This window comes from Zootoca vivipara, chromosome 8 (genome assembly GCF_963506605.1).
Source record: "Zootoca vivipara chromosome 8, rZooViv1.1, whole genome shotgun sequence".
Classification (NCBI taxonomy): Eukaryota; Metazoa; Chordata; class Lepidosauria; order Squamata; family Lacertidae; genus Zootoca; species Zootoca vivipara.
In genome coordinates, this window is record NC_083283.1 from 22,628,904 (window position 1) to 22,656,578 (window position 27,675).

A 27,675-nucleotide genomic window follows, 5' to 3' on the forward strand; every position below is an offset into this window, starting at 1 on the left:
AAAGCCTTCAAGTTAAATCAGCTAAACATCAATGCACACAATATACAGGAGACATATGTCATAGACAGTTTTTGAATGGTGGTTTTATGCCAGCTACAGTTCTTCGCACTGTCACACTAGTTTCCACTTGTAAGAAAATTGTTATTTATATCAATTCAGTTACCATTAATTTAGAGATTTGTTTTTAGGTGTCTGCTAGTGAGTCTCAGGGTTACCGTACTTTATATTAATACCAATGTTGGCACTCCCATCAGCTAATGTATCTGATAGGGCAACAAGCTGGATTCAGTTGAAAACCCAATCATATTGGGCTGATTTGGGCAGAACCAGGCTAGTCCGATGGAGATAGCCCCAGATTGCACTGGGGTGGGCATCCCATGTGATCTGGGGGCATGGCGGTAGGAGAAATAGAATAAAAGAAGTTTTCTGCACATGCCTGTTCCGCAGGGGAGCACACATGTGCAGTCAAATTGAGCAGGACTGAGCCATTTGCTCCCCAGCTGGAAGCAGACCCCAGCAAGATGGGATCTTCCAGAGGATTCAGTCCTGAAGGCAGCCGGGGTCTGCTCTGCCAGGGTCTTCCGCACATGGAACACACTGGGGAAACAGCGCCCAGCCCTAGAACAGGAGGAGTTAAAGTAGTGTTCTTCAGATGGTGTTGAAATTCGACCCCCATCATTCTGAACCACTGGCCATGCCAGCTGTGGCTGAGGGAAATTGGGAGTCAAAGGACACCATGTTAGCTAATACTAAAAGCAGGGGTCTCCAAACTAAGGCCCGGGGGCCGGATGCGGCCCAATCACCTTCTAAATCCGGCCCACGGACTGTCTGGGAATCAGCGTGTTTTTACATGAGTAGAATGTGTCCTTTTATTTAAAATGCACCTCTGGGTTATTTGTGGGGCATAGGAATTCATTCATATATATTTTTCAAAATATAGTCCGGCCCCCCACAAGGTCTGAGGGACAGTGGACCGGCCCCCTGCTGAAAAAGTTTGCTGACCCTTACTAAAAGGATTGTGAAAGGTGGGGAACGTATGCTCCTCTAGATGTCGCTGCAGTACAATTCCAATCAGTCTCCGCCAAGATGGCCAATGGTCAAGAATAATAGGAGTTGTAGCCTAGAAGGCAACAAGTTCCCCATCCTTAGTGTTTTGTTGTTTAGTCGTTTAGTCGTGTCCGACTCTTCGTGACCCCATGGACCAGAGCACGCCAGGCACTCCTGTCTTGCACTGCCTCCCGCAGTTTGGTCAAACTCATGTTCGTAGCTTCGAGAACACTGTCCAACCATCTTGTCCTCTGTCGTCCCCTTCTCCTAGTGCCCTCAATCTTTCCCAACATCAGGGTCTTTTCCAAGGATTCTTCTCTTCTCATGAGGTGGCCAAAGTATTGGAGCCTCAGCTTCACGATCTGTCCTTCCAGGGAGCACTCAGGGCTGATTTCCTTAAGAATGGATAGGTTTGATCTTCTAGCAGTCCATGGGACTCTCAAGAGTCTCCTCCAGCACCATAATTCAAAAGCATCAATTCTTCGACGATCAGCCTTCTTTATGGTCCAGCTCTCACTTCCATACATCACTACTGGGAAAACCATAGCTTTAACTATACGGACCTTTGTCGGCAAAGTGATGTCTCTGCTTTTTAAGATGCTGTCTAGGTTTGTCATTGCTTTTCTCCCAAGAAGCAGGCGTCTTTTAATTTCGTGACTGCTGTCACCATCTGCAGTGATCAAGGAGCCCAAGAAAGTAAAATCTCTCACTGCCTCCATTTCTTCCCCTTCTATTTGCCAGGAGGTGATGGGACCGGTGGCCATGATCTTGGTTTTTTTGATGTTGAGCTTCAGACCATATTTTGCGCTCTCCTCTTTCACCCTCATTAAAAGGTTCTTTAATTCCTCCTCGCTTTCTGCCATCAAGGTTGTGTCATCTGCATATCTGAGGTTGTTGATATTTCTTCCGGCAATCTTAATTCCGGCTTGGGATTCATCTAGTCCAGCCTTTCGCATGATGAATTCTGCATATAAGTTAAATAAGCAGGGAGACAATATACAACCTTGTCGTACTCCTTTCCCAATTTTGAACCAATCAGTTGTTCCATATCCAGTTCTAACTGTAGCTTCTTGTCCCACATAGAGATTTCTCAGGAGACAGATGAGGTGATCAGGCACTCCCATTTCTTTAAGAACTTGCCATAGTTTGCTGTGGTCGACACAGTCAAAGGCTTTTGCATAGTCAATGAAGCAGAAGTAGACGTTTTTCTGGAACTCTCTAGCTTTCTCCATAATCCAGCGCATGTTTGCTATTTGGTCTCTGGTTCCTCTGCCCTTTCGAAATCCAGCTTGCACTTCTGGGAGTTCTCGGTCCACATACTGCCTAAGCCTGCCTTGTAGAATTTTAAGCATAACCTTGCTAGCGTGTGAAATGAGGGCAATTGTGCGGTAGTTGGAGCATTCTTTGGCACTGCCCTTCTTTGGAATTGGGATGTAGACTGATCTTCTCCAATCCTCTGGCCATTGCTGAGTTTTCCAAACTTGCTGGCATATTGGGTGTAGCACCTTAACAGCATCATCTTTTAAAATTTTAAATAGTTCAGCTGGAATATCATCACTTCCACTGGCCTTGTTATTAGCAATGCTTTCTAAGGCCCATTTGACTTCACTCTCCAAGATGTCTGGCTCAAGGTCAGCAACCACACTACCTGGGGTGTACGAGACCTCCATATCTTTCTGGTATAATTCCTCTGTGTATTCTTGCCACCTCTTCTTGATGTCTTCTGCTTCTGTTAGGTCCTTACCACTTTTGTCCTTGATTATGGTAATCTTTGTACGAAATGTTCCTTTCATATCTCCAATTTTCTTGAACAGATCTCTGGTTTTCCCCATTCTATTGTTTTCCTCTATTTCTTTGCATTGCTCATTTAAGAAGACCCTCTTGTCTCTCCTTGCTGTTTTTTGGAAATCTGCATTCAGTTTCCTGTATCTTTCCCTATCTCCCTTGCATTTTGCTTGCCTCCTCTCCTCCGCTATTTGTAAGGCCTCGTTGGATAGCCATTTTGCTTTCTTGCATTTCCTTTTCCTTGGGATGGTTTTCGTTGCTGCCTCCTGTATAATGTTACGAGCCTCCATCCATAGTTCTTCAGGCACTCTGTCCACCAAATCTAAATCCTTAAACCTGTTCCTCACTTCCACTGTGTATTCATAAGGGATTTGATTCAGATTGTATCTTACTGGCCCAGTGGTTTTTCCTACTTTCTTCAGTTTAAGCTGGAATTTTGCTATAAGAAGCTGATGATCTGAGTTACAGTCAGCTCCAGGTCTTGTTTTTGCTGACTGTATAGAGCTTCTCCATCTTTGGCTGCAGAGAATATAATCAATCTGATTTCGATGCTGCCCATTTGGTGATATCCATGTGTAGAGTCGTCTCTTGTGTTGTTGGAAGAGAGTGTTTGTGATGACCAGCTTGTTCTCTTGACAGAACTCTATTAGTCTTTGCCCTGCTTCATTTTGAACTCCAAGGCCAAACTTGCCAGTTGTTCCTTTTATCTCTTGATTCCCTACTTTAGCATTCCAATCCCCTGTAATGAGAAGAACATCCTTCTTTGGTGTCATTTCTAGAAGTTGTTGTAGGTCTTCATAGAATTGGTCAATTTCACTTTCTTCAGCACCGGTAGTTGGTGCATAAACTTGGATTACTGTGATGTTGAAAGGTCTGCCTTGGATTCGTATCGAGATCATTCTGTCATTTTTGAGATTGCATCCCATTACAGCTTTTGCCACTCTTTTGTTGACTATGAGGGCCACATCCTTAGTGTAAATTTTGCAATAAAAAGTAAACCTGGGATAAAGTATTGGTCCCACAATACTGGTGTAAAATAAACTTACCTAATGAATAAACAGAAGACATTTCCCCTTAACTCAATGAAGGGCTACTGATAAATCTATCTCAATAGGTGAAGATTCCACATGGTAAAAAAGAAGAAGGGTGGAATACGTTAAATAGCAACAAAGCTGAAGAGGGAGATTTTTTAAAAAAACGTGCTAAGATTTTAGGGAATAATTTTAAGAAGAAAGAAACCCACACCCATTCTCACAAAGCACTTCAAGAGCTGTGGTAAAAATTTGTCATAGATAAAACCTTGTGAAGGACATCAGAGAACCCACAAGTATTTATGGAATGAACCACAAGCTGTATACAGAAGTTAACAAATGTCTCATTACAACAAGGATATGGTTACCTTAGTAACAGAAGCATAGCCTTTGCATTATATTCAACTTAAAATTCCACCATAATTAAAAGAAAGAAAATAATCTGTTTTAAATATTACTAGAGAATATTTTCCAAACAAACAAAACATTTGTTGAAACCAAATACAATGTAAATTATATTTACTCACAAGCCATTAATAAAGAATGGTAACAGTAAGCTTTCTGAAGCTTTTCTGAATTATTTTACAGTAACACTGTTTACCACAACCAAGGATTTTATATGTCAATGTTAAACATATATGGCAGCAAAGTATCCTTGAAATGACTGTTCAAAAACATATTTTTGAAATCAGCAGGAAGAGCCCAAGGGACAATGAAATGTTTTGTGGAAAGTCAACTATTTGCCCAACTGGAATTTGATTTAAATACAAATACAATTGCATGCTAACGGGCAACATCAGCAAAATGCACACTAGGGCACTTTACTGCTTTGGTCCAAAAAAGAATGCATGTCAGGCTCTCTAAAGCTTGACATACAGGAGAAAAGACCTGAAATCATATAATTTAATCACCCGTAGAAAACTGCTTTTCCAAATCTTGAAGACTAGGTTCTCACATCCACATCACAGAGTCTGGAAAATTTGTAGAAAACAGCTCTCCACATTTTCATAGATATATTAATATTATGAAGCTACTTAGTTATGACAGTGCTCTGGTGTAATAATCTTCCCCAAAGAGGTGGTTTTAGGGTAGTGCGACTGGTTCAGCTGGGTGCCAGGGGGCACCAGATTTTAGTGTCGCACAGGCCACTGCTGAAATTTGAGAGCCGAAAGTTCGCCACTATTCCCAAATATGCCACACACACACCCCAGATACCTATGGTTATGCACCTAAGAAATAATCTCCCTACACCAGGCATAGGCAACCTTGGCTCTCCAGATCTTTTAGAACTACAACTCCCATGATCCCTAGCTAACAGGGCTAGTCGTCAGGGATCATGGGAGTTGTAGTTCCAAAACATCTGGAGAGCCAAGGTTGCCTATGCCTGCCCTACACCATGATGAACCCTGACTTCATTTTCTAGTGCTCTGTACAAATCTTTTTTGCCTGTCAAACATACAAAAAGAGTATAATGTTGTGAATAGCAAACCGCCATAAAAGGTTCAGCAGCAAAACCATAGAGCCTGCAGAAATTTTTAGTAAATGATCTGAAATGTTAAATATTGCTTTAATTGTGTTTAATACTAACAGTGCTTTTGCACAAGACTCAGATTCTCTGCTAAATTGCACCAGGCACACTACTACCAGGCAGGCATTTCCAGCCTAAGTGAAGTTAAGGGAGCCGCATCTTGAAGTACAGTACAGATTCTTCTACCAACCATTAAAGATAAAGTAGCCTCCAAGAACACCAGCCATGATGTAACAGGAGGTGAAAAGGGCAGCTTTTAGACAAGGTGAAATAAGTACTTTGAAATTCAAATAAGACAATATAGTGGGGTATTCTTCCAACTTCCAACTTCATGTTTTCAGTCCACTTTCAACTACATCAAGCTGAGAACTTGGTTCCCTACAAACTGCTTCCACATTCTAACAAACTTCAAGTATTGTCACAAAGGAAACGGCTTATTAATAGTTAAGGATATGCAGCTGGATGCACACAGGTCAACACAGAACCTCAGAGGTTTCCATCTAGCTTCCAGTATATCCTCTGATCCCAAGAGTAACACCCCACGTATACCATGTTACACACCCTGACCACATTTTATCATATGGAGACACAGAGGAGGAGCTGTTTTAACCACCATCATGCATGATACGTACATTGGGCTGTTGTTGAACATTGTTAAGAATGTATTTGGGCCAAAACAGACTAGTAAGATTACTGTCTGGAAATACAGAATGTATCTTTCTAGTCTTAAATTGTTGTTGTTGTTGTTGTTGTTGTTGTTGTTGTTGTTGTTGTTGTTGTTATATTATTTATTTATACCCTGCCCATCTGGCTGGGTTTGCCCTGCCACTCTGGGCGGCTTCCAACAAATACCAAAATACATTAAAATATCACAGATTAAAAACTTCCCTAAACAGGGCTGCCTTTAGGTGTTTTCTAAATGTCAGGTAGTTGTTTATCTCCTTGACCTCTGATGGGAGGGCGTTCCACAGGGCGGGCGCCACTACTGAGAAGGCCCTCTGCCTGGTTCCCTGTAGCTTTGCTTCTCGCAGTGAGGGAACCGCCAGAAGGCCCTCGGCGCTGGATCTCAGTGTCCAGGCTGAACAGCAGTATCAGCTTCTATACCGCTTCTGAGCACAAAACATTGTTTAATCAATTAACTAACTAACTAACAGTGAAAACCCTGAATGGCTTGCCCCCCAAAGTATCCCTTTATTTCATATGAACTTCACAAAGATCTTCCTGAGAAGCTTTCCCCTGTTTTCTTATGCCTTTGGAAGTAAGGCAGGTATGAACCGGGAATAGGGTCTTTTCTGCGGTGGCACCCCAGCTCTGGAATGCTCTCTAGACTCTCCTCTGCCTGGTGCTGAGTCTGGCATCTTTTTGACATCTGAGTAAAGTCCTTTTTATTTGTCCAGTGTTTGTTTATTGTTCAGTTTTTTTAAATTGTGCATTGTGTTTTTGTACCTTGTTGTAAACTATCCTGGGAGAATTTTGGGGCACCAAAGAGTAGTACAACAAATATTCAAACAAGCAACTAAGAAAAGGTTCATCTGCCTGTTTCAGATTAAAATACTGCATTTTTCCGTCTATAAGACGCCCCCATGCACAAGACGCCCCCTATTTTGGGGGACTCAGGTTAAAGAAAATGGGGGGAGATGTATCCATGTATAAGACATTGTTTTTAAGGGGGGAAACCTAGTCTTATACACGGAAAAATACGGTACATTTAGTTCTTGTTTCTTGGCTTCTATGGAACAAAGTTCTGTGCAGCCCTTCAGCTTTTCATCTGATAGAAATATGTCCCACTGCAAAAAGAGATGTCAAGTACAGCTGTAAGTGATTGCTGTATCAAAGTGAGAATGCTACTGTTTTAACTGGGAGACGATAAAGCAGAGATGGAAATTTGTAGCCCTGTAGATGTTACTGGACTCCAACTCCTATTACCCTCAGCAGCATAGCCAATTGTCAGGGATAATGAATGGTATCTATAGTCCAGCAATGTCTGAGGCGCAGGTTCCCCATCCCCTGCCACAAATGCATGAAGCCATCTAGTCTTCTTTACAGAGAGGTTATAGAATTTCATACCATAATGCAGCACTATAATCACATATTGAGGGCTGCTTGAACTGATGAAGGAAGTTAGTCTAGAATGCTTCCATCCCCCAAATGCACAATGCACCTCTGAACAGTACACAGTATAAAATACCCTACGTGGCGTTTTGATTACAACAGTACTATCATAACCTCAGTTTCCAGAGAGGTCCTTTCAGATTTCACAAGATTCTTCATTGTTTCTACAACCTCACAGCTTTCACAATACAAAAAGCCATGCATCCCAAATGCTTTTGCCAAACAGGACATTCACAGAATACAACCTCACATGGATGCACATTTTGCCCTACCGTGGCACACCTTTCTCAAGCACATTAAGGTATATTGGGGGGGGGGGGACACATGCACTTCTGGTACCCAAGGCGTTTATTCTTACTTTCACATGTGTAAGCTTCCTAGAAAACCATTCAACCCTATCACTCCATCTAATCTTCATTTTCCTAAAGAAGATGACACAATTGCTTTCTTGGTGTGCTTGCATGCTCAAGGAAAACATTCCTGATTTTTATGGGTCTATTTCCAAGTCAAACCCATGACACCAGTTCATATATCACATTTTCCTGAATATGTGAAAATGGTATTCAGAGGCAAATCCACCTTTAAGAGCGCTATGACAAAGTTTCTCTCCCCACCCCATTGGACAGAAACTGTTAAGTTGCAAGGAGCCTGAACCAGTTGAGGAATTCCTATGCTTGACAAAGTAATATCTGTCATTTTTAAAGCCGTAAAATGTTTTACTGCTGGGAAAGGATTTTGATGTTTGTAACATACTTCTATTGAAGTACAGTTCGAAGTACTTTTCAAACACAAAAAAAATGCCACATCTGAGAAACAGACCAACAGGAAGCATAAGACACTTGTTCATCTGTATTTCTGTGACTTTTCTCACTTGGTATTATTTGCAACTCTACTTTCATGTTTCTTAGCAGTGCCAACTCTACTAAGAATCATATATTATTTTTATCATGTTGATTACATATGTTCTCCAGTTTTGCTGCCTACATATGATTAGTGTGGTTTGCAGAAAGTCAGTGACACAATCCAGAGCACGACATTCACACAAAAAATGTGTTTACTGTGAAACTTTGCCTTAGAAGTTTGCTTTCTTTCACAGCTTTGATCCACATGACATCAACAGTCCAGCATTTTGAATGTCTGCTAACCATTTAACATTATGAAAATCACTTTCACACTAGGCAGCTACTGAGAGAGAAGGTATGTGCAAAAAGAGAGAGATCCCTTTCCTGACTGATTTCCCCCCCCCTTGCAGATCATGATAACATAACTAAAAATAACTGAAAAAAATATGAAAGCACGCACAAAAATCAAGTAATCAATGGAAAAATAGAAAATTCTATACAAAAAGATTTTCGTCAGAATACATGTTCTACTGGATAACTTTTATTCCAGCCCTGTGGTGATGATTAAACTGTGTAATTAGTGAGGGGCTCAGGATCATGCACATTTACTTAGCCTGCCAGTTCTTTGTGTATTCAACTTTATTTTTGCATGTGAGCTTATATATGCAGAACCCAACGTGCATTGCTCAGACTACATGAGCACTATGTCTTGAATACAAAATCAAGAGTGCAGATTGTGCAGATAGAACTCAGGCACACTGGGCTATGCAAATACTATTCAATGTGCAATGTGCAGGCAGGGATAAAACAATGCAATCCCAGTCGTCAACCATGCCTGCCAGATCAATGATTTCATATCTTCTATCTCAAGAAAATATCTTGTTTTGATTTTTAAAAACATTTCTAGATTTTTCAAACATTTTTCTCATTCTAATTTGTCAAATAAAAAAACACTTACTGGTAAATGTCTTTCCTCAGCACAGCTCTACTAAGAGGATTGTCAGCCTGAGGAGCCATCGATACAGAGCCAATTTTAAGTACCAAAGTATCTTCCTTATTCATCTTATTATCTGCAATTGAAGTAGGAAACAAACAACATTTGTGTATACGGTACATAGAGAGCCAGATGTATTAATTAAGGTATTTCCAATGCAATGAGTGAGGTGACTTTTCAGTGGAGCAACCATATTATTTTTAACTTCTGCAATGAATACTGGTAAATCAATTAATACCACACAAAATAGATAGATAGACAGCCAGGCAGGCAGATAGATAGTTCCCCTGTCCGCCCCTAGGCCTGGTATTCATGCTATTTTGACTGATGTACAGAGAAAAAGGAGAATGAATGCTTCTCTGTGCATTTTTGGCTTTGAGTACACTGTATGTTTAAAGCATATGACTTCCCCAAAAGAATCATGGAAACTGTAGTGAAAGGTGCTGGAAACTGTAACTGTGTGTGTGTGGCGTTAAACTACAGTTCCTATGATTGGGTGGGGTGTCGTGTGCTTTAAATACAGTATATAGTGTGTATGCAGCCTTTGTGTGGGGAGCCAATTTATATGAAAGGAAAGGGATGGACTCAGGTACACTATGCTGGGGCGGGCGGGGGAGCTAAAACTGCTCCCTACACCTATCTCAGTGTCTGGAGTAAGAAACAATATTCTCCAAACAAACAATTTCTCCAATGATGTCCTAATCTACAATCTAAACACTTTCCCCCAGAAAGCTTAATGGGAAACAAACAAGTATTTCCCTATTGGCATAGCTATGCCCTAAGTCCTGATTCTTGGACTAGCTGCTGGAAGAATGGAAAAGAATGTTGGGTATTGACATACACAAACTTGTTGTTTAGTCATGTCCGACTCTTCGTGACCCCATGGACCAGAGCACTCCAGGCACTCCTGGCAAGCTTACCGATTACCTAATAAGTGTTTAATTTTTTTTTTTTAGAGATCTTAACAGTTTTAGCTCCTATTAAATATTGTGCCTTTGCCATCATTGCAATTAATTTTAACACGGCTACTAAAAAATACAAGGTATACTGTGAAGAAATAAAGATGTAAACATGTATTTCAGTACAGACTCTATATCCCGTAACATTTCTTTTTGCCCATGAAGAATTTTATGACATTTTAGAAGCTGACAGTGACATCCGATATATATACATGCAGTTGGGCCTAGTGTTCTCCACAAGCCTATGCTTTGAGGATGTACGTAAGCTTTCAATCCCCTTTCCCCATCTGTGGCCACCCAGTGAGATATCCCAGACAACTTGTTTTGAAAGCTAAGCTTTCAGCTACAGATGCTAAGAGTGTGGTGAGTGCTAAGTACTTTACTAAATAACACGTTGCTTGATGTGGAAAGAACAAGCAAACTTCACATGCAGCTCAGAAGACTCATGTGTATGTGTGTTGTGTATATAAAAGCTGGCTTCTGCAACACCACTGAGATGCGTCCAGGATGAATCAGACAGACATACTGAGACTATGATTAACAATCTGGACACACAGCTAATGAATAAACCATGGCAGGGGTGTGGGTGTGTCAGGCAATGCTATCAAATACTTATGAAATACATCAAAAATAATTAAGGAACTGCACTGAAGATAAGGTATAATAAACTATTTGGGAAAATAGGGTTGGGAAGCCATGGTTATGTGGGAAGTTAGGTGGAAAAAGCATTTGTATTTTAATCAAGCTAAACAGATACTCAGGTTTTTTCAGTTACAAATCCTTTGGTAGATGTCTAAGCTAACCTCAAAAACATTTTTCTTTTTAAACTACAGGACATTTATGCTATCAACTTTACACAACTTCTAAATCATCAAACTTAGCTTCTTGGTGGTGCTTATTTGACTCCTGGGGCTCCCTCTAATCCATCTGTAGACTTTTAAAGTAAGTCTGTTAAATAAATGTAGCTCTAAGCATCATATTTCATGCATGCTTTCACTTATGATCAAATAAAGTATCATTCAGCACCACCCAAATGAACTAACATTGCTACAGCCTTTGTGAAGGAGCATGTGCAAAATGATAATCCCATGGACAGCATTAAAAAAAAAAAAATCTTTCTGTAGTATGTAGCCCAACAATAGGCAAACTGACTAATTTGGGCTTTGACAGTAGGAACACAAAGCAAATCAATATGAATTTTGAATATCATTGTATATCAATGAAGTGGACATATGTCTATTTATCTGCCTCCCACCACAAAATAGACATTAGCACATTTGTCACATTTAACATACGAGTCTGACATTGATTTCCTTTTGGGGAAATTTCAAATGAAATTTCCATTCAGGACCTTTTGATCTGTGTGAAGCCACTTTCAAGATCACGGGAAACTACTCTAGTTCAAAAAGCAATGAATTGATTTGTCCAAAATGCACCTATTATTAATCACTTGGCAGAAAACAATTTACCCACACAGAAGACTAAGCCAATCCTTGGAAGAAGAGGGAGAAAACAAGCTAGTCTTCTAGGTCCCTAATGGAAACGGGGTTAGGACTGGAAGAGCTCAATATATTCTCTGCAGGTAGTAGAGCTTGCAAGGGGGAAGACATATTTGGCCTTCCAGAAGATGAGGGACGACAGATCCTATCTATTTCTGACTACTGGCTGTGCTGAAATTGGAGTCTAGCAACTTCTGGAGTTTCCTACCCCTGTATTAGAATGCTTGTTTGCTGTCTTTCAACGTATTCCATCAAGACAGGAAGTGAGAAGGCAGGTAGCTGCCAGGTAAAATAATGAGAAGTGGGCAGCACTCAAAATGCTATAAAGTGGGATGGGATGCCTTCCTGTTACTTTTCAATGGACATGACTGAGCTATTTTGAAATGAAGTCACCTCACTAGCTTTCTTCTCCCACTTCAATCTCTGACAATTAAATACTTCCTGGTGCAATCAAGACATAGCCTTGGGAAGGGGAGGGATAGTTGAGCACTCTAGAAAGCAATTGTACTGTGGAACCTTGGTTGTCAAACGTAATCTGTTCCAGAAGATTGTTCGACTTCTGAAACTTTCGAGAGCCAAGGCACAAAGGGCTGTCGGCAATTTCAATGGTGAAAATTGAGAAATGCGTCTTGGAAGCTGTTCGACTTCCGAGGCGTGTTTGAAAATGGAAGCAATTACTTCTGGGTCCCAAAATGTTCGGCTTCTGAGACGCTTGAAAACCGAAGTTCCACTGTACATCCTTTAACAACTGCTTGCATCTTTATGCATGCCTGAAACTTGTATGTTACATAGAATACAAAGGGCAAATTGAGGTTTACTGCCTATTATTATGTCAAAACCATAGATTTAATTAAGTATACTGGATATAGACAGTATATGAATCCACTTCAACCACTGATTTGACACGGTAGAGCTGAGCACTGAACGAAAGGCCAAAAATATACACATATAACAAAAGCACAGTAGTCCTTTGCCACAAGTGTTTCCCTGGGAAGGTTAATAAGAGGAAACCTGGAGAGGTCACTGCAGAGGTAGCTACCCTGAGCTTACATGTATTCTATGACCGGAAAGGCTTTTTTTGGACTTCTAAAGGATTTTCTCTCAAATTTGCAAATCATGACTGGAGAACAAGCCAATGAGGACCCTTCAGATATATATATAGTGGAGACAGCATTTTCATGAACAACAGTATCCAAGAAAAATATGTTTATTGTATTAATATAAGGTGGAGAATATAGTACCTTCAATATTGTGCTGCAATTCCTCCATTTTGGGGGAAAAGATTCTGATTACCCCAGTATTGATATAAATAAGCGGCAAGTTCCGAGATGTGAGAATATGAGTCCTCATAGGCTGGCCCGGTGATTTTCTTTTCTCTTTTTGGCTTCTTGGCAGTTTTGCCTGAAATATACTTGCAATTGCATTGAGAAAAGGAAAACAGAGGACAACATCAAATGCCTGAGCCGAGAGAAGAATCTCATGAAGGAAATGAGGAGAACCATCAGTGAAACTTTCAGATAATTTATGCAAAGTTCTTCGCTCATTTCTTGAAATCAATTTGTGACGGACATTTTTTGTGACTGCCCTTGTGTAAGTCAGTGACAGAAATCCATGTTGCTGATGAGAACCTTCCAAAAGTTTTGCAGTTGCCTGTATCAGGAAATAGAAATGGTGAGAAATAAGTAATGAATTTGCACTGTGTAAAAATTATGAGAACTTTTGTCAATCAACCCTTTCATTTTTTTATTTATTTTCAGGTATATACTTCCCTGAACATCAGATGAAAAGGTTTCTGTAGTACATGTTAACTGCCATGGCTAATCTTAGAACTGGTTTAAATACAACTGATATTTTAAAATGCATTTGTTTCAGATCAGGGTATGCTGACTTTGACAACTTTCTGTTCAGATGCAATGAATATGTAGCAAGCTTGCACATTGCACCCCAACACAACCAAAATCCCACCAAAGCCAATAGCAGAATAGTCAACGAATTGACTCTATGAGGTCTAATCCAAAGTTCTGCAGAACCCCATTCATTTCAATAACAGTGGAATTTCTATTCATACAACCCTTTTTGTGAAATCAATGGGGAAATCCTTGTTTAAACAGGAGCTTTGCAAATACAATAATGCTCCTGTATGTTCAATGAATTTAGACATATTCTTTTAATGTTCTACTAAGACAAATGTATCTCAGCACAATTTAGCTAATAGCACAAATGGCTCTTTATACGTTTTCAAACAATGTCATTCAGATACACTCGATTATTTAATTACATTTATGCAATTATTTTTTTAAATGGTAAACAATTAGTAAATTAGCTTCATTTGTGTTAGAATGAAGTAACTCAGATAAGCAGCAACAGTAATTCTGCATGTACATGTTCTTGACAGAAAATAATCATGGAGAACAGAACTTCCACTAACATTTAATAATAAATAACAACAACAACAACAACCTCCCTTGCTGGGTTTCTTAACTGATGCTGGGTCTGTTCATTCATTACTCTCAATGGGGGGGGGGTGTCCTCAACTTAGTTAAAATCTCAGGCTCTTTCTCACCCCGAGCCCTTGAAAAAGTAACAAGGGGACCAGACTGTACTGTGTTTATCTGAATGCAGTGTCTTCCTGGCTATTTGATCTGCTGAATGATAAGTGCATTTTCAGTTAGGTGGTCAGGGAGATGCTGTAATCAAACAGTCAGATTCACTTGTTACTTTTTTTTCTGCCAAGGGAGAGCAAGGTGTGACCACACACCACAAATTGACAACAAGTTGAAATTTCTCACAGGAAAGTAACAAGTGATTTACTCCCAATAAATGGAACGTCTTAAGATTCACATCTTAAATACACAAATTTAAATAATGCATATGTGGATGTCTGAAAAACCCTAAAGCCACAGTAAGTGCTTTTTTCTGGGGGGATGCAGGAGTATGCATACCCCTAAACATTTTGTGAATCTTTGTACTTTTGTCCATTTACTGTATTTATTTTCCCCAATTTGAACTATAAAATGGTGATTTTCTTGAGTCAAAATGAGAGTACACCTAAACTTTTTTTTTTTAAAAAAAGCATTGGCCACAGTAGAATAACCCATTTTTTCAGACCAATTGTTGGCATCCAAAGTCACAAAAATTTGGTAGTCTATGTATCTTTAAAGCTGAGAGTAGTTCTCTCCACCCACATCACTTTTTGGGCTGCTTAATCCACAGTGTCTGAAGAAGAGTTTTGGACAACTTTAAAGCCTCATCACTAGTTTGTTGCATTTTAGCTGGACCCAATAAAACCTATTATCTGCAGCTTTGAATTTTAGTAAAATGTTTGCTTTAGCCATGCTTAGAGCAGAGCTACAGGAATCAATGGACTTCAATTAAGCACAGCTCAAATATTTCAGGAGTTATCCAGAACCTATGCACGGCAGCTTAAAACATCAAAGTGACCTTCCCTTTAGGGTCACATTTGTAACACACAAAGATGCTCAAGTGAATATTCTTCCTTTGCTCTGAAGCCATCCTATTTCCCAACTGTGTAGACAGACCACACTTGTTGCCAGAACATTACTGGGAGAGAGAGGCTATTTTAAAACAAAATAAAAACACCAGCTTGATAAATAAGCTTTTCATCATTCTAAACTACTGTTTGTTAATGGAAGTTCTGTAATATACATATTGCATTGATTTCTTACAGAGGGAAAGAAGCCAGAGAAGTTACTGAAAGGGTCCTGCTTGCTGACGGGTCGAACCAACAATGTACGTCTGTTCAGCTTGTCAGTACAGGAAAGGAAGACACCTCCACATTTCCCCAGGGACCAAGAGTCTTCCCCAAAGCTTGAGGTGATGCAGGCAAAAAAAAAGCAAAAAACAAATATAAAGCCATAAGGGGGGGAGGGAATCATATATTTTAAAACAAAGCTGAATTCTGCCAATATCCATTGCAGGCTTTGCAAGTCCTTCACCTCAAATATCACAATTCAATTCAATCCAAAGAAGGAAATCATAACCTTGAAACTTGCCGCAGCCTAATTATTTGGCAGTAGAATAAGAAATTATTAGGAATTAAAGTAGAGCAGGACTCTCCCTAGGTAATGTCCAAGTGTAATTTGATTTGCAATTAATTATAAAAAGGGAATAGAAGCTTTATTAGAATGGAAAGAGATGGAGTGCAAGAACTAATGGACTTTTTAAAAGCTGGAAATTGTATTTTCTCCTTTTCCACAATAACAAATTGACATTTTAAAAGCTATTGGTGGTTTATACCATCATTCTTGCAGTCCTTCGCCCTTCTGCATGAGAAAAAAAATGTTTAGATTTTAGGATAGTTATTTGGTTAAATATCTTATTCTGCTACAAAAATCTCACCACAAGTTTCTCTTTGCATTGTAGGAATATGCCTTCAAAAAGTCCAGACTGCCAACCTTCTCCTGGTCTGGAAAACACAACATTCACCTTATCTGTTCTCTGCAGCTGGTCAGAATCTAAACATTGAAACTACATGAAACTATGTTTTGAATATTTTTAAATATATATATAGTAGTCATTCTGATTTGCAAACCAAACTGTACAAACCCACCAGTGTTAAGCCATTTTATATTGGAATATACCAGTGGCATCAAGCATTTGCACTAAATCTATAGACAGAAAGAGTATTTTAATAATTTGGATAGATACTGTATATGAAAAGTATGCTGAATTAATTACTATAATACATGCAGGTTTTTTTTACAAAAAAAGTTACAATATTGGAAGAATAAGAAAAAACTAAGAAAATTGTTTACTGTCAGAGTGCAAGCCTTTTTTCACTAGATCATTATAAGGTTTTGGTGCAGAGATATTTCCTAATTCCACAGGCTGTTTGTTATAGCTGCATAATTTCACACAAGTACTGTCATAAACACAACAACTCCAGAAGGTGATAGTTAAAGTATAATTAATGTGAAATACAAAACATCAGCTTCAGGTTTCATAGTTATGAAATCCAGCTTCGTGTCTTAAGTTAACCACCATGATAAAATGATTAGAAAGGTAACCTTAAATAATCTTCAGTTTGTACCATAAGACTACATATTGCTCTCCAGAGACTATGAAGGTAAATATTTGTATCAAACCTACAGATATTAGCAGAGGCATGTTCTTTGTCACACTGAGTACTGTATATTCTTCTTATTACAACTAATGCTGTTTTCTTACATGTGCAAATTGTGGCAAAGCAATAGCACTTCAAATCATCTCTTTTTTTATTTGTATCATTACCACTACCACTAAAGACAGGGGTGACTAATCAGCAGCCCACTGGCCATATTTGAGACTCCAATATGTTTTTGTGGCCTGCCAAAATGTGTAATTTCAAAAAGCACATTAAAAATATTAGAGATTTCTATTTACACTTACACACACACACACACACACACACACACACACACTGCTATAATGCCATGGTGCCAAAAGGCTTTTGTAGGGCACCCCAAGCCTCCCCATCTAAAAAATTTCCATTAATTTTTATTTTATTTGCTGGATGAGTAATGGAGTGATAAAAAATATTTTATTTAAAATTGCATAGAATAGCTGATGGGAAAGACCTTTGGAAGCTCCGAGAATGGGAAGATGGAAGCTTACTGCGTCTAAGTGAGTTGTAATTCCTCTTAACTTTTCAGAAGGCAGGAAATTAGATCACCATTGCTGACAGCCTCTCCCTCTGCTGAACCTCAGTTATGTTTCATGCCAATGTTGAGCATAATGTACTCTAAAGGGAAGGAGAATGAAAGAAACAAAGAACACCCCAGCCCACAGATTCTGTAAGGAAGGGGGGGGAGTGCGGAGATCCAGTTAAGAGAAGAGTAGCATCTATATGTGATTAGTTGCAACCACCTGACAGTGTGTGGCCCTGGACACCACCAAGGGACTCAGCTCAGAATAATGTTCGTGGTAAGTTCCCAACACTGCATTCTAAGATGAACGTGGAAGACTGGAAGGTGCCTCAGTGAGATATACCCCAGCTAACCTCTGACAGGTGGCCGTGTGTGGTCTACTACAGCAATCGTCTCCCAGAGGTGTATGGTAGAAAAGGCAGGTGAGGATGTGCCTGCTCTAGTGGAATGTGCTGTTGGATACTTCTCTTTAAAAATAGAAGTATGCATTGGAAAGGGGCAAGTGGGTACTACTCCAGGCAACACAGGAAATGAAACCGAGGTTCAGCAGAGGGAGGCGCTGCTGGCAAAAAGGAGGAGTTGATCTCATTCTCTGCTTTGTAAGTGGTGGAAGGAACCCCCTGGACACCTCTAATGCTCAACTCAGAGCTGTAGTTATCCTCACACCCACTTTCACACTTCAGCAGTGCCCACTTATAAGATGCAGCCCCTGAAATGTTGATCATGAGTCAATGCCTGAAACGGGTTAGCCACCCCGATCAAAAAGAAGAGTAAAATGTTTCTACATGAGCACTAACAAATAATAATAATAATAATAATAATAATGCACATAAGGTGTGGTTGCTACCTGTTTCTGTAGTGATCAATATTGAAGCTTTCTATTTTACATTTGACTTTAGTGTAGACATCTTGTACATCTACTGAGGCACTGAGGTCTTCTAATTCACCAACAACACATATTTCTGCAGTATAAATAAATATCCAGTGAAAATAAGCCATGCATTCGAACCCTTAAGAAGTTGTCATTTTATATATGCATCGACCACATATATTTTATTTGAAGTTCTCTACCACAAAAATGAAGTCTTCCTATACAGCTATTGCAGGTATTCCATAAGAGGTGGCAAGTTTGGGTTGCAAAGGAATAGCTCTGCAGCTAATTCCAGCTGCTTGGCACTTGACTGCACACCCTGCATTTAGTAGCAGGGATCAGTTGCATTTGGGGGCTCTCAACTGGGAACTCCAAAGTGCAGCTGATCCATGCAGGGGTTGCAGTCACTGCTGGTAAGCATTTGCCAGGGACAGACTGCACTCTGGAGTTCCTGAGCGAGACTGACACGAGGGGAGCTTGCATTTGGTACCAAGTTTGAAGGGCATGAAATACAAGCCCTGCTTGTCAAGGAACAACTGGGACCATACTTTGAGGCCTCCTTCTCTCTGCAGTGCCTTCTGCCCTCTGCAAAACTATTCCAGGTGGTTATGGAATTCAGCGGAGCAGTATGGGAGGTGACACTGGGGGCTGGGGGGCTGTATTGGAAAAGTGGAATCTTAAAAGTCCTCTCTACAACTTATTCTGATAGGAGTCCCTGATTGATCTCAGATCTTTCTGTGAACACAAGGAGCCCTTCCATTTGTAGGAGGGCAATTCTGGATCCAACCCCAAATATATAAGCAATCTCCAAGCAGCCATAAAAAAACAGCATTTGCCAAATAGTAATCTGTTGCAAAGGTTGAATGTACTGGCTGGAAAAAGAAGTTAGTCACAGATGCACTGGGATGGAGACTAGCAAGTAAAGATTTTAATCTTTCTGGGCTTATCTTAATATTTAAGTGGATGTGTTTCTATATTTGTTTTGTCATTTTAACCCTAACGTATCCTGAGCTTTCACTGTTGAGTTTGACTAAAATATTTAAATAAATAAGTCTGGAGACTGTAGATTTAGGACTCTCAAATGCCATCTCTGTTAATACTAGAAGACTTGGAACAAAACTGCCCGGTAACTTCAAATTACTAGTTTTGTTTTAAAAATGCTGTATGCAATACCTGTTCCTTTGCTTTCTGGGTCTGGTGCAAATAACTTTACAGTGAGTTTTGGCAACATCCATTGCATCCATAAGCTAACACGTCCACTTGATACGCCAATATTGCTTGTTGTTTGTTCTAAGGTAACAGAATCTGAGAAAGGAGAATCATCGCCACCTTGTAGAGATTCACCCTGCCAAAAAATACCAAAACCCCAAAACATTAGTAGAAACCTAACATAAATGTATCATATTCAGATCCAATCTATATAAAATACATTTGTAAAATGCTTTTCTGTATGATCTTGTTCATTTCTGTTGTGTTTATATCTCTTTTTCCTGCTCCCTAGATATAAAAAAGACCATGGAAGATTCAACAGAATTACAATGCAGAGGCAGAAAAGAGTGGGATTTTGGCCGAGTATGCCTGAAGGTGGTAATGGGCTGGATGAGACACAAGACACTGAAGTTGAATCCCAACAAGGCAAAGGTGTTGTGAGTTGTCAGGTCCAATAATTGAGTAAATGGCCTGTTTTGGATGGGGTTGTATTCCTTTTGAGGCAACAGGTACTTAACTTCAGGTTATCCAATTTTCTCAATGGAGTTTGAAGTAGTATCAGTGTCATGGATTGCCTATTCTAGTTCATCAACTACTGCCATTCCTAGATGGAGAAACTCTGGCCACAGTAACCGCTGCATTGGTGACCTCCTGGCAAGACTACTATAATGCACTCTGAACTGAGCTGCCCTTGAAGATGCTGTTGGTGCAAAATGCAACTGCTAGAATATTGTCAGGTTCAGTTGTCCAGAACAATATAATACTACTTCTGGAGAGCTTGTACTGGCTGCCTACATGCTACTGAGCCCAATTCAAGACATAGCGCAGGGGTGTCCAAACGGTCGTTAAGTGAGCGATCCTTTGTCTGCTGCAGCGCTGCGTCCGTCTGTTAGCGGCTGCATTGTTGGTGAGCGATTTATTTTAATTCTGCACACTTATTGTTTTAAAAAAAGTCCACAACTTTGGGAAGCTTCCCTAAAAAGGCTCAACAACTCTGAACTCCCCCCCACCCCCAAATGGGTAGATCACTGCCACTTTCCCCCCCCCCCCAGGAGTAGATCGCAGTCTCTTGGAAGTTGGACATCCTTGATATAGTGCTACTTAACAAGTTCCTCCCCTCCCCACCACTGTTTTGTAACTAAACAACTACGTCCATCATTATATTTTCACCTTCTTGCATCCAGTTTTTCCTGAAAAAATTCATCTAAATTTCATATAAACTTTTGAGAACCAGTTACAATGCACTTGGTCAGGTACAAAAGCATGTAACAGACAAATAAGTTGGGGTGAACACTAAAAATTAAAAGCGACGAAGAGTCAGAATCTCTCTTCTGCATGAGGAATGTATGGATTTAGCATAACAGAAGTAAACAAATATATCTTATTAGGAATCAAAGTATTACTTGTTTAAAACATGAAAACGTGTTCTCTGTTGGTCCAAAAGTGAAGTTCAAGTCAGTTTTGATGTTCTCTAGATAGGTTTGCTGCTCCCAAGTGATTTAATTTTAGTGAAAGAATACTTTTCCATGTGCTTGAAAACAGCAGCATTGCAGAATTTCTTTGTTGATCATTTTCAGAGTTTGATCTGCCAAACTATATTTTTTACTGACCTAATTGCAAAAATTATTTTCATGACAAAAGATCTATCCTAACAATAGTAAACAAAAAGTCATAGAAAGAAGAAAATAACAAGGTCATGGCAAGATTTTATATTTATAAATTGGATTTAAAAAAAAAAAACTTTTGCATTCAGCTGTTTCAGACTTTAATCCGAGATGTAGAACTTCCTTCCAGAGAAATCTGTTTTGTGTTTAGCAGTTGGAAGTTACAGATATCTTTGCAATGTTTGAAGAAAAAAACCCGAGTGTGGGAAAAGGCTTCAAAATATATTCTGAACATATTAGAAATTCAATCACTCTCCACAGATAACCAACTGGTTAATAATTAGGGTATAACTTCACCTGTGGTAGCATTAATTAAATTCATGAAGCCAAACATAAATTAAGCATTTCAAAAATATTCAATCATTCTCTACAGAAGGAATGAGTATGTAATTATCTTCCACATGTTTAGCTTTCAAGGACTCAAATCTGTGTTCCAGTGAATACAACAGCAAACCTAGCAAATTCTGAGAAGTACACTACAAATGTTATCTGAGCCGACAACACTTCTTAGGTAATAACTGCATGAAAATATCACATAATATCTCATTGTATGAACCAAACATTACAGAAAATCTATCACAGATGCATGGGCCATCATGCCCTTGCTTCTGAAGTATACAGAAATGTAAATTGTTCAATGTTTTTCTCATTCCTTGTCAAATATAAGAAAAGGAAAAAATGTTCAAAGATGATTGCTCAAAACATCTCCCATTTTACGGCTTAATCCAAGTTGCGGGAAGGAATGAGCAACTGCTAGTGTGATTTTAGCTGAGAATGTAAACTGCATAGAAAACTGGTTGTGCAATTAAGACAACACAAGAAAAAACTGCACAGAGAATGATTTTAATGTCCTGATCAGAACCGTCTAAAATCATGTTTCACACAAACAGCTTTCCATGCAGTTTGTGTTTTTAGAGGCCATCATAAGTTTAATTTTTTATTTTTGAAATACTAGGTTCCAATCAAAATGTTAGAATACTGTACTGACAAGAAACATTTTTATTTCTCATTCCGCTTTATTTTGAATTCCTAATTCCTCGCATACATACTTAAGTAAATCTATGCCTTAATTTTCCACTTTGCATCCAAATCCATAAAAATGCCAGAATCTAGAAGGCTGAACTATTTTCCCACCCCTCCTCATGCCAAGCCCTAAAGTACACAGTTTAATTCTTTTGCCAGTTCTTGCAAATTGACCCAAAATAGTGAGTTTATTTTTCCAGGAGAATTTATCTTTATTCATCTGGAGGAACCAAACATATAGGGCCTTCATCCTTGGCCTGCATTAAAGCTAAGGGATGATCAGAGTTTTGGGCAAATTACCGCTCTGCCTTATCAAAATAACTTCTGTGTTTCTGTTCAGTCATACAGCTCCCCCAAGGACTAAACACTTCCTCAACTGTTTGTACTTAAGTAAACAGTAACAAGTGGCCTGTTGTAGTCCATACTACCTTCGCTCCAATACAGGGGTGGTAAAAATGATTAACTGTTTCTAAGCTCTGGTGCTTTAGCCTCTCACTCATGTTTCCATCTTAGCCACCACCCAGTTTGAAATTCAGGAATCCTGATAGCTGTACACACATAAGAGAGCAGCACTCCCTATCAACCTGTCAGCATGAAAAGAATTACTCACAGCTTAAATGTATAAATCATCTATGGATAGTATAAATAAATACTTCATATGCTATTTAATACAAACAATTGTTGGAGTGGGTCATACCACCCCAACTCCCTCCCCGCCCCCAGTTCATTTATGGAAAGACTTGTATACTTGAAAGAACTTTGAGGGGTGAAACCTTTCAAAATAATCATTCTGGTCCAGAAGAGAAGTAGTATGCTTTAACTGTGAAATGTCTGACGTAAAAAATTCATACAAAGGATGCAAGCGTATTTTTATTTGACAACGTTCAAGGCTTTAAACATAAATTGTACTGGATGTATAAACAAAACAGTAACGAATTTCAGAGCAGTCCCCCTTCCAACAATAATCTAAATATACCCAGGAAATGTTACACCGTACCATGTTCCAGTAATTGGAACATAGCTAAAATATTATAAACCCTGATGAAACAAACTCTTTTAACTTAATGAGTTTACTATACTATTATTGTTCACAATACAGAGTAAAAGAAGAAGGTAATAAACTATATTCAGATCTCAGATGATCCCTGATTCAGAGATTTATGGTCTCTAAATCTAACCTATTTTCTCATGGACTCCATTTCTTTAATAATTTCTGCAATCAAATTCTGAACCTCTGCTGTTGCTGCCTCCCCAGCCTAAGAACGATGTAGGTGCTATAAACTGCTGTGTTCAAGGTAGGTGGTACAGTCCAAGTCAAGCACCGTCACAGCCTCTTGAAGGGGGCAGAATCTACTGGTGTCCCTAGCACTATTCTCCAACAAGTGAATCCTTTGAAAGTAAATCCTGGTCCATACCAAAAGATAATCCAAAAGGAACTTCTGGCAGAGTCGAGAAAGACCTTATCCTGTGTTTGGTTTTCCCATCAGCTATCAACTAATGTATTTGCTCTAATGTAACCAGGAAAATGCTTCTCTAAGGAAGCACGGGAAAATTTATTCCTGGCTCCCTTTTTAAACAAAGCCACCACATGCTGAAGCACCCTGGAATTAGAATGCCACAAGAGAGACTGAAACATAGCTTGCCAACATGGCCTACTTAAACAAATCATTACACAACATAGTATATTTTTACTATCAATTTGCAGAGCAATTGGCTAGGTGTTCATGGAAACCTATTGAGCCAGATCTGATGTTAGAAGAAAGCTAGCTGAAGCTAAAATGAGGTAATTTATGAGTAATGAAGTATAATGGATAACTACCAAAATACAATAAAAATCTAGGTTGTTGGGTGGGTTTTTTTGTTGTTGCTTAAAGTAGAAATTGCCTAAAGCAGTTTTGCTGAACCTATGGCCCTCCAGATGTTGTTGAAATCCAACTCTCATCAATCCTGTGGTTCAGAAATGATGGGAACTGGAGTTCAACAACATCTAGGAAGGCCACATATCCCCCAACCCTGGTCGAAAGTGTTTCTTGGATGGAAGGAAGGAAGGAAGGAAGGAAGGAAGGAAGGAAGGAAAAGGGAAATCATTATCGGACAGACATTCTTTTAGAATTCTGCTTTGTTTCCCCCATGGGCAAAGTTACAAATCACATATAGGTTTTGCCATTGGCTTAAGTAGGAGAATTAGACCAGACTTGGTTGAGTTAATATGAAAAAAGTGAGATGGTTTTTATATAGACCCACCTAAAAGAGACAGGGAATGGCATTATATCTGCAGCAGCACAAGATGGCTCTTCATGTTTCAGGATAATAGTCAATATAATTTGCAACTTTATCCAGGAAGTGCAAACTAAAAGTATGCCCCACAAGACAGTGGGAGCCAAGAGTGATGTATCTGCTTCATTCAGGCAGGAGCAAAAAGCTGATTGGGAACTGCCCACATTCCCAAAGAGCTTCTTCTCTTGCCTCGTGACCAATCCAGTGACCTCATGATACCAAGAGGAGAACTATGGTATCAAAAACAGAAGCAGCAGCTTCCAATCTCCTCCTCACTGCTGCACCTGGATAGGGAGGGGGTGGGGAAGGACAAGCCTAAGGCTCACTGCAGCTCATTTATATGAAAATAAACAATGAACGCATTCATAATGTTCTATTTGTATCACTTCTTTCTGTTTTGTGAAGGTTTGATGCTGAGCATGGTTCATTAAACCTCAATGAATATTTATCCATGTTCATTTATTTACATCTTTTATCCTGTGGATTCCTATTTGGTCACTTCCTCAGACTCTTAGCCAATTACCATAGCATGTCAATATAATTTTTAATTACCTCTGTAGTTGTTCCAATGTCAGCAGATGGGCTACATGTGCTGGTATCTGGTGGAACTGTCTCAACACTACTTTTGACAGGGGAGCCTGGAGGTGCAGGCCCTGAAGTGGATTCTGTATAAGCTGGAGACTGGTGCAAAATACCCTTCTTCTGAATCTTATTCCAGACTTTGTTCATTATATCTGCTAGTTCATACAGCAGCTGCACCTTAAACGGGAAAAAAGGTAATAAGGATCAGCAAATCATTATAACTTCAAGATTTTATAATGTAAAGATCCCAACCTGATCATTTTTGCTACGGTATAAAGCATGTAACAGTATAAAAATGCAAGCCCTAGGCAAGGTAGAGTTTTAATAAATACTTTTTTAAAAATACACTTTTTCACAGGCTCTTACAAATGCTCATCCCATTCAGTGGACTCACAACAATCTCAAATTCTAAAAACAAAGGCAATATAGTTTGCAAAATGCGAAATTATTTGTTCATGGCAGACATGAAGCTGTTCTCAGTCTGCGGGGGGGGGGGGGGGGACTGAACAGTCTCTTGGAATGTGTCTTTTCAGTATTCACAAAACACTCTGTATAACTCTGCATTGTCTGACTCAGTTCGAAGGTATTTACACAAGGCTTCACAAATAAGCATTAATCATAGAATCTGTATGACAACAGTTTGCCACATACTGTATTTTAAAAAGAACAGGGAATCTGCAAACACGATACATAAGCAGATGCACAGCTGGACACCATACCCAGCTTGCCATTATTTGAGGGTGAGGGGAATCAAAATTTTCATATATTATAAAGAAGCTCCAGCCTCGGGACATATCCAGAGAATGACGTTGGCTTCTAATGTGGGCAGAACAGATGCAGAAAAACACTGTTGTCAGTTTAAATTTGATAGAAAACAGGACTTAATTTTGTACATATGAGAATATGATTTATCCTCAGATTTTGGTTTCACTGTCTTTATATAGCTACAGCGTTGGAGGTATTTGTTTGTTTTTTTGTAAGAGCCCAAAATCCCTCTCAATTAATATTTTAATGTTTTATGTTTAAATCAAACATAGATAGAAAACAGTCCTCCTCATGCATTTTGCCACACAGCTTTTTGTAAAGAGGTGTACTTTTTAAAATGTATACATTTAACATCTTTCAGTATTTACACAGGTAACTGTCATAAGGATATTGATTGTGGCACATATGGATGGCAGTACAGCATAAATCTAATATTGTTAACATGGAAAAAATACCTATTTCTAGTATACTTTGCTAAGCTGATCAAGTGTCAATGATTCATGCAAGCCATCTCTCCCAGTCTCCTGTGGCGTGAAAATACTTTGTGAAATTTCATTATTAGGCCACAGAAAAGATACAGTGATACCTTGGTTCTCGAACATAATGCGTTCCGGAAGTCTGTTCAACTCCTGAAACGTTCGAAAAGCAAGGTGTGGCTTCCAATTGGCTGCACTCAAGCGGAAGCCGCATCAGATGTTCGGCTTCTGAAAGACGTTCGAAAACCGGAACACTTACTTCCGGGTTTCCAGCATTCGGGAGCCGATTTGTTCATCAACTAAGCCGTTCGAGAACCAGGGTACCACTGTGCTTCTTAAAATCATCTTCACTGTTTTATGGCAATGTGGATATCACATAATGCAATGACTACCTCCTGAAAGCTACTAACAAATAGGATCCTAGCCTTAAGAATGAAAGCTCCTCCCTGGTAAAAATGCTCTTTCAGCACCAATGTTAATGTAAGTAATGGTTTCCTAACCTTCATTGACAAAAACTTAGAAACTGACAAGACACAACTTTGTGGAGGATTTTGTTACCTTAAGCCAAATTCAAATGTACCTTGGAGGACAAGACTGTCCCAAACAAATCCACATGAGATGTGTCAGGAGAAGACAAAACTATATATAACCTGTTCCCTTGATCAGTTTTTGCATGATAAACAATGTGGTTAAAATTGATCGGGACAAGAAAATACCATAATTCCCCAAATCAATAGATTTTGTGGGATCTATCTCGCCCCAGACACTTTTTGTTTACAGAAAGAAAATTGTGCCCCAAATTTGGGAACACTGTTTACAACTATGGAAGTGACACTATCCTAGAAGGGCTATGGCATACATTTATTTCTGTGCTAAGTTCTTCAATGGAAAGTATACTTGGAGGTTTTCAACCACATTTTTGGTAAGAAAACATTTTAAAGAGTATCTGAAACCATCTGCCAATAAACTGCTTAATTGTGGTTACAGAAGAAGAGAAAAGGAAAGTGAGTGGAGGGACAAGGAGGGAATACAAGTATCCAAAGCAGGCTCCAGATTTATGTATATATTTATCAAAATATTTCTATTCTGCCTTTCTGTTTACAAAGGGCATCCAAGCCAGCTTGCAAGACAAATCAATATAATGAAACTCAATACAAATGTTTCAAAAGCACCCTAGCCAAGAACAGCATTAAACATCACAATTAATAAATTAGATTGGTTAACAAGGAGCCAATGTTACACTTGTAGAGGCCATAGCCATAGCTGCCAAGTTATCCCTTTTTTTAAGGGATTTTCCATTATGCTGAATAGGCTTCCTCGCGAGAAAAGGGAAAACTTGGCAGCTATGGCCATAGCAGAGTACTCT

General features: G+C 39.2%; 1 protein-coding gene across 7 annotated transcripts in view; it reads right to left on the minus strand.

The window, feature by feature from the left end:
- VPS13B (vacuolar protein sorting 13 homolog B) overlaps positions 1–27,675 on the minus strand; it is a 358,159-nt gene that overhangs the window by 149,556 nt on the left and 180,928 nt on the right. For 4 of the 7 annotated variants that reach the window (XM_035126123.2, XM_035126121.2, XM_035126122.2 and 1 more), the window contains exons 25-30: positions 25,039–25,245; positions 19,487–19,658; positions 18,290–18,404; positions 15,484–15,625; positions 13,039–13,447; positions 9,304–9,415 (exon numbers count right to left, since the gene is read on the minus strand). In XM_035126123.2, the coding sequence (XP_034982014.2) occupies positions 9,304–9,415; positions 13,039–13,447; positions 15,484–15,625; positions 18,290–18,404; positions 19,487–19,658; positions 25,039–25,245 (1,157 nt within the window). Of the gene's footprint in view, positions 1–9,299; positions 9,416–13,038; positions 13,448–15,483; positions 15,626–16,156; positions 16,224–18,289; positions 18,405–19,486; positions 19,659–25,038; positions 25,246–27,675 lie in introns of those variants that run through there. The other 3 variants (XM_035126124.2, XM_060277689.1, XR_004693247.2) reach the window with 3 other exon arrangements.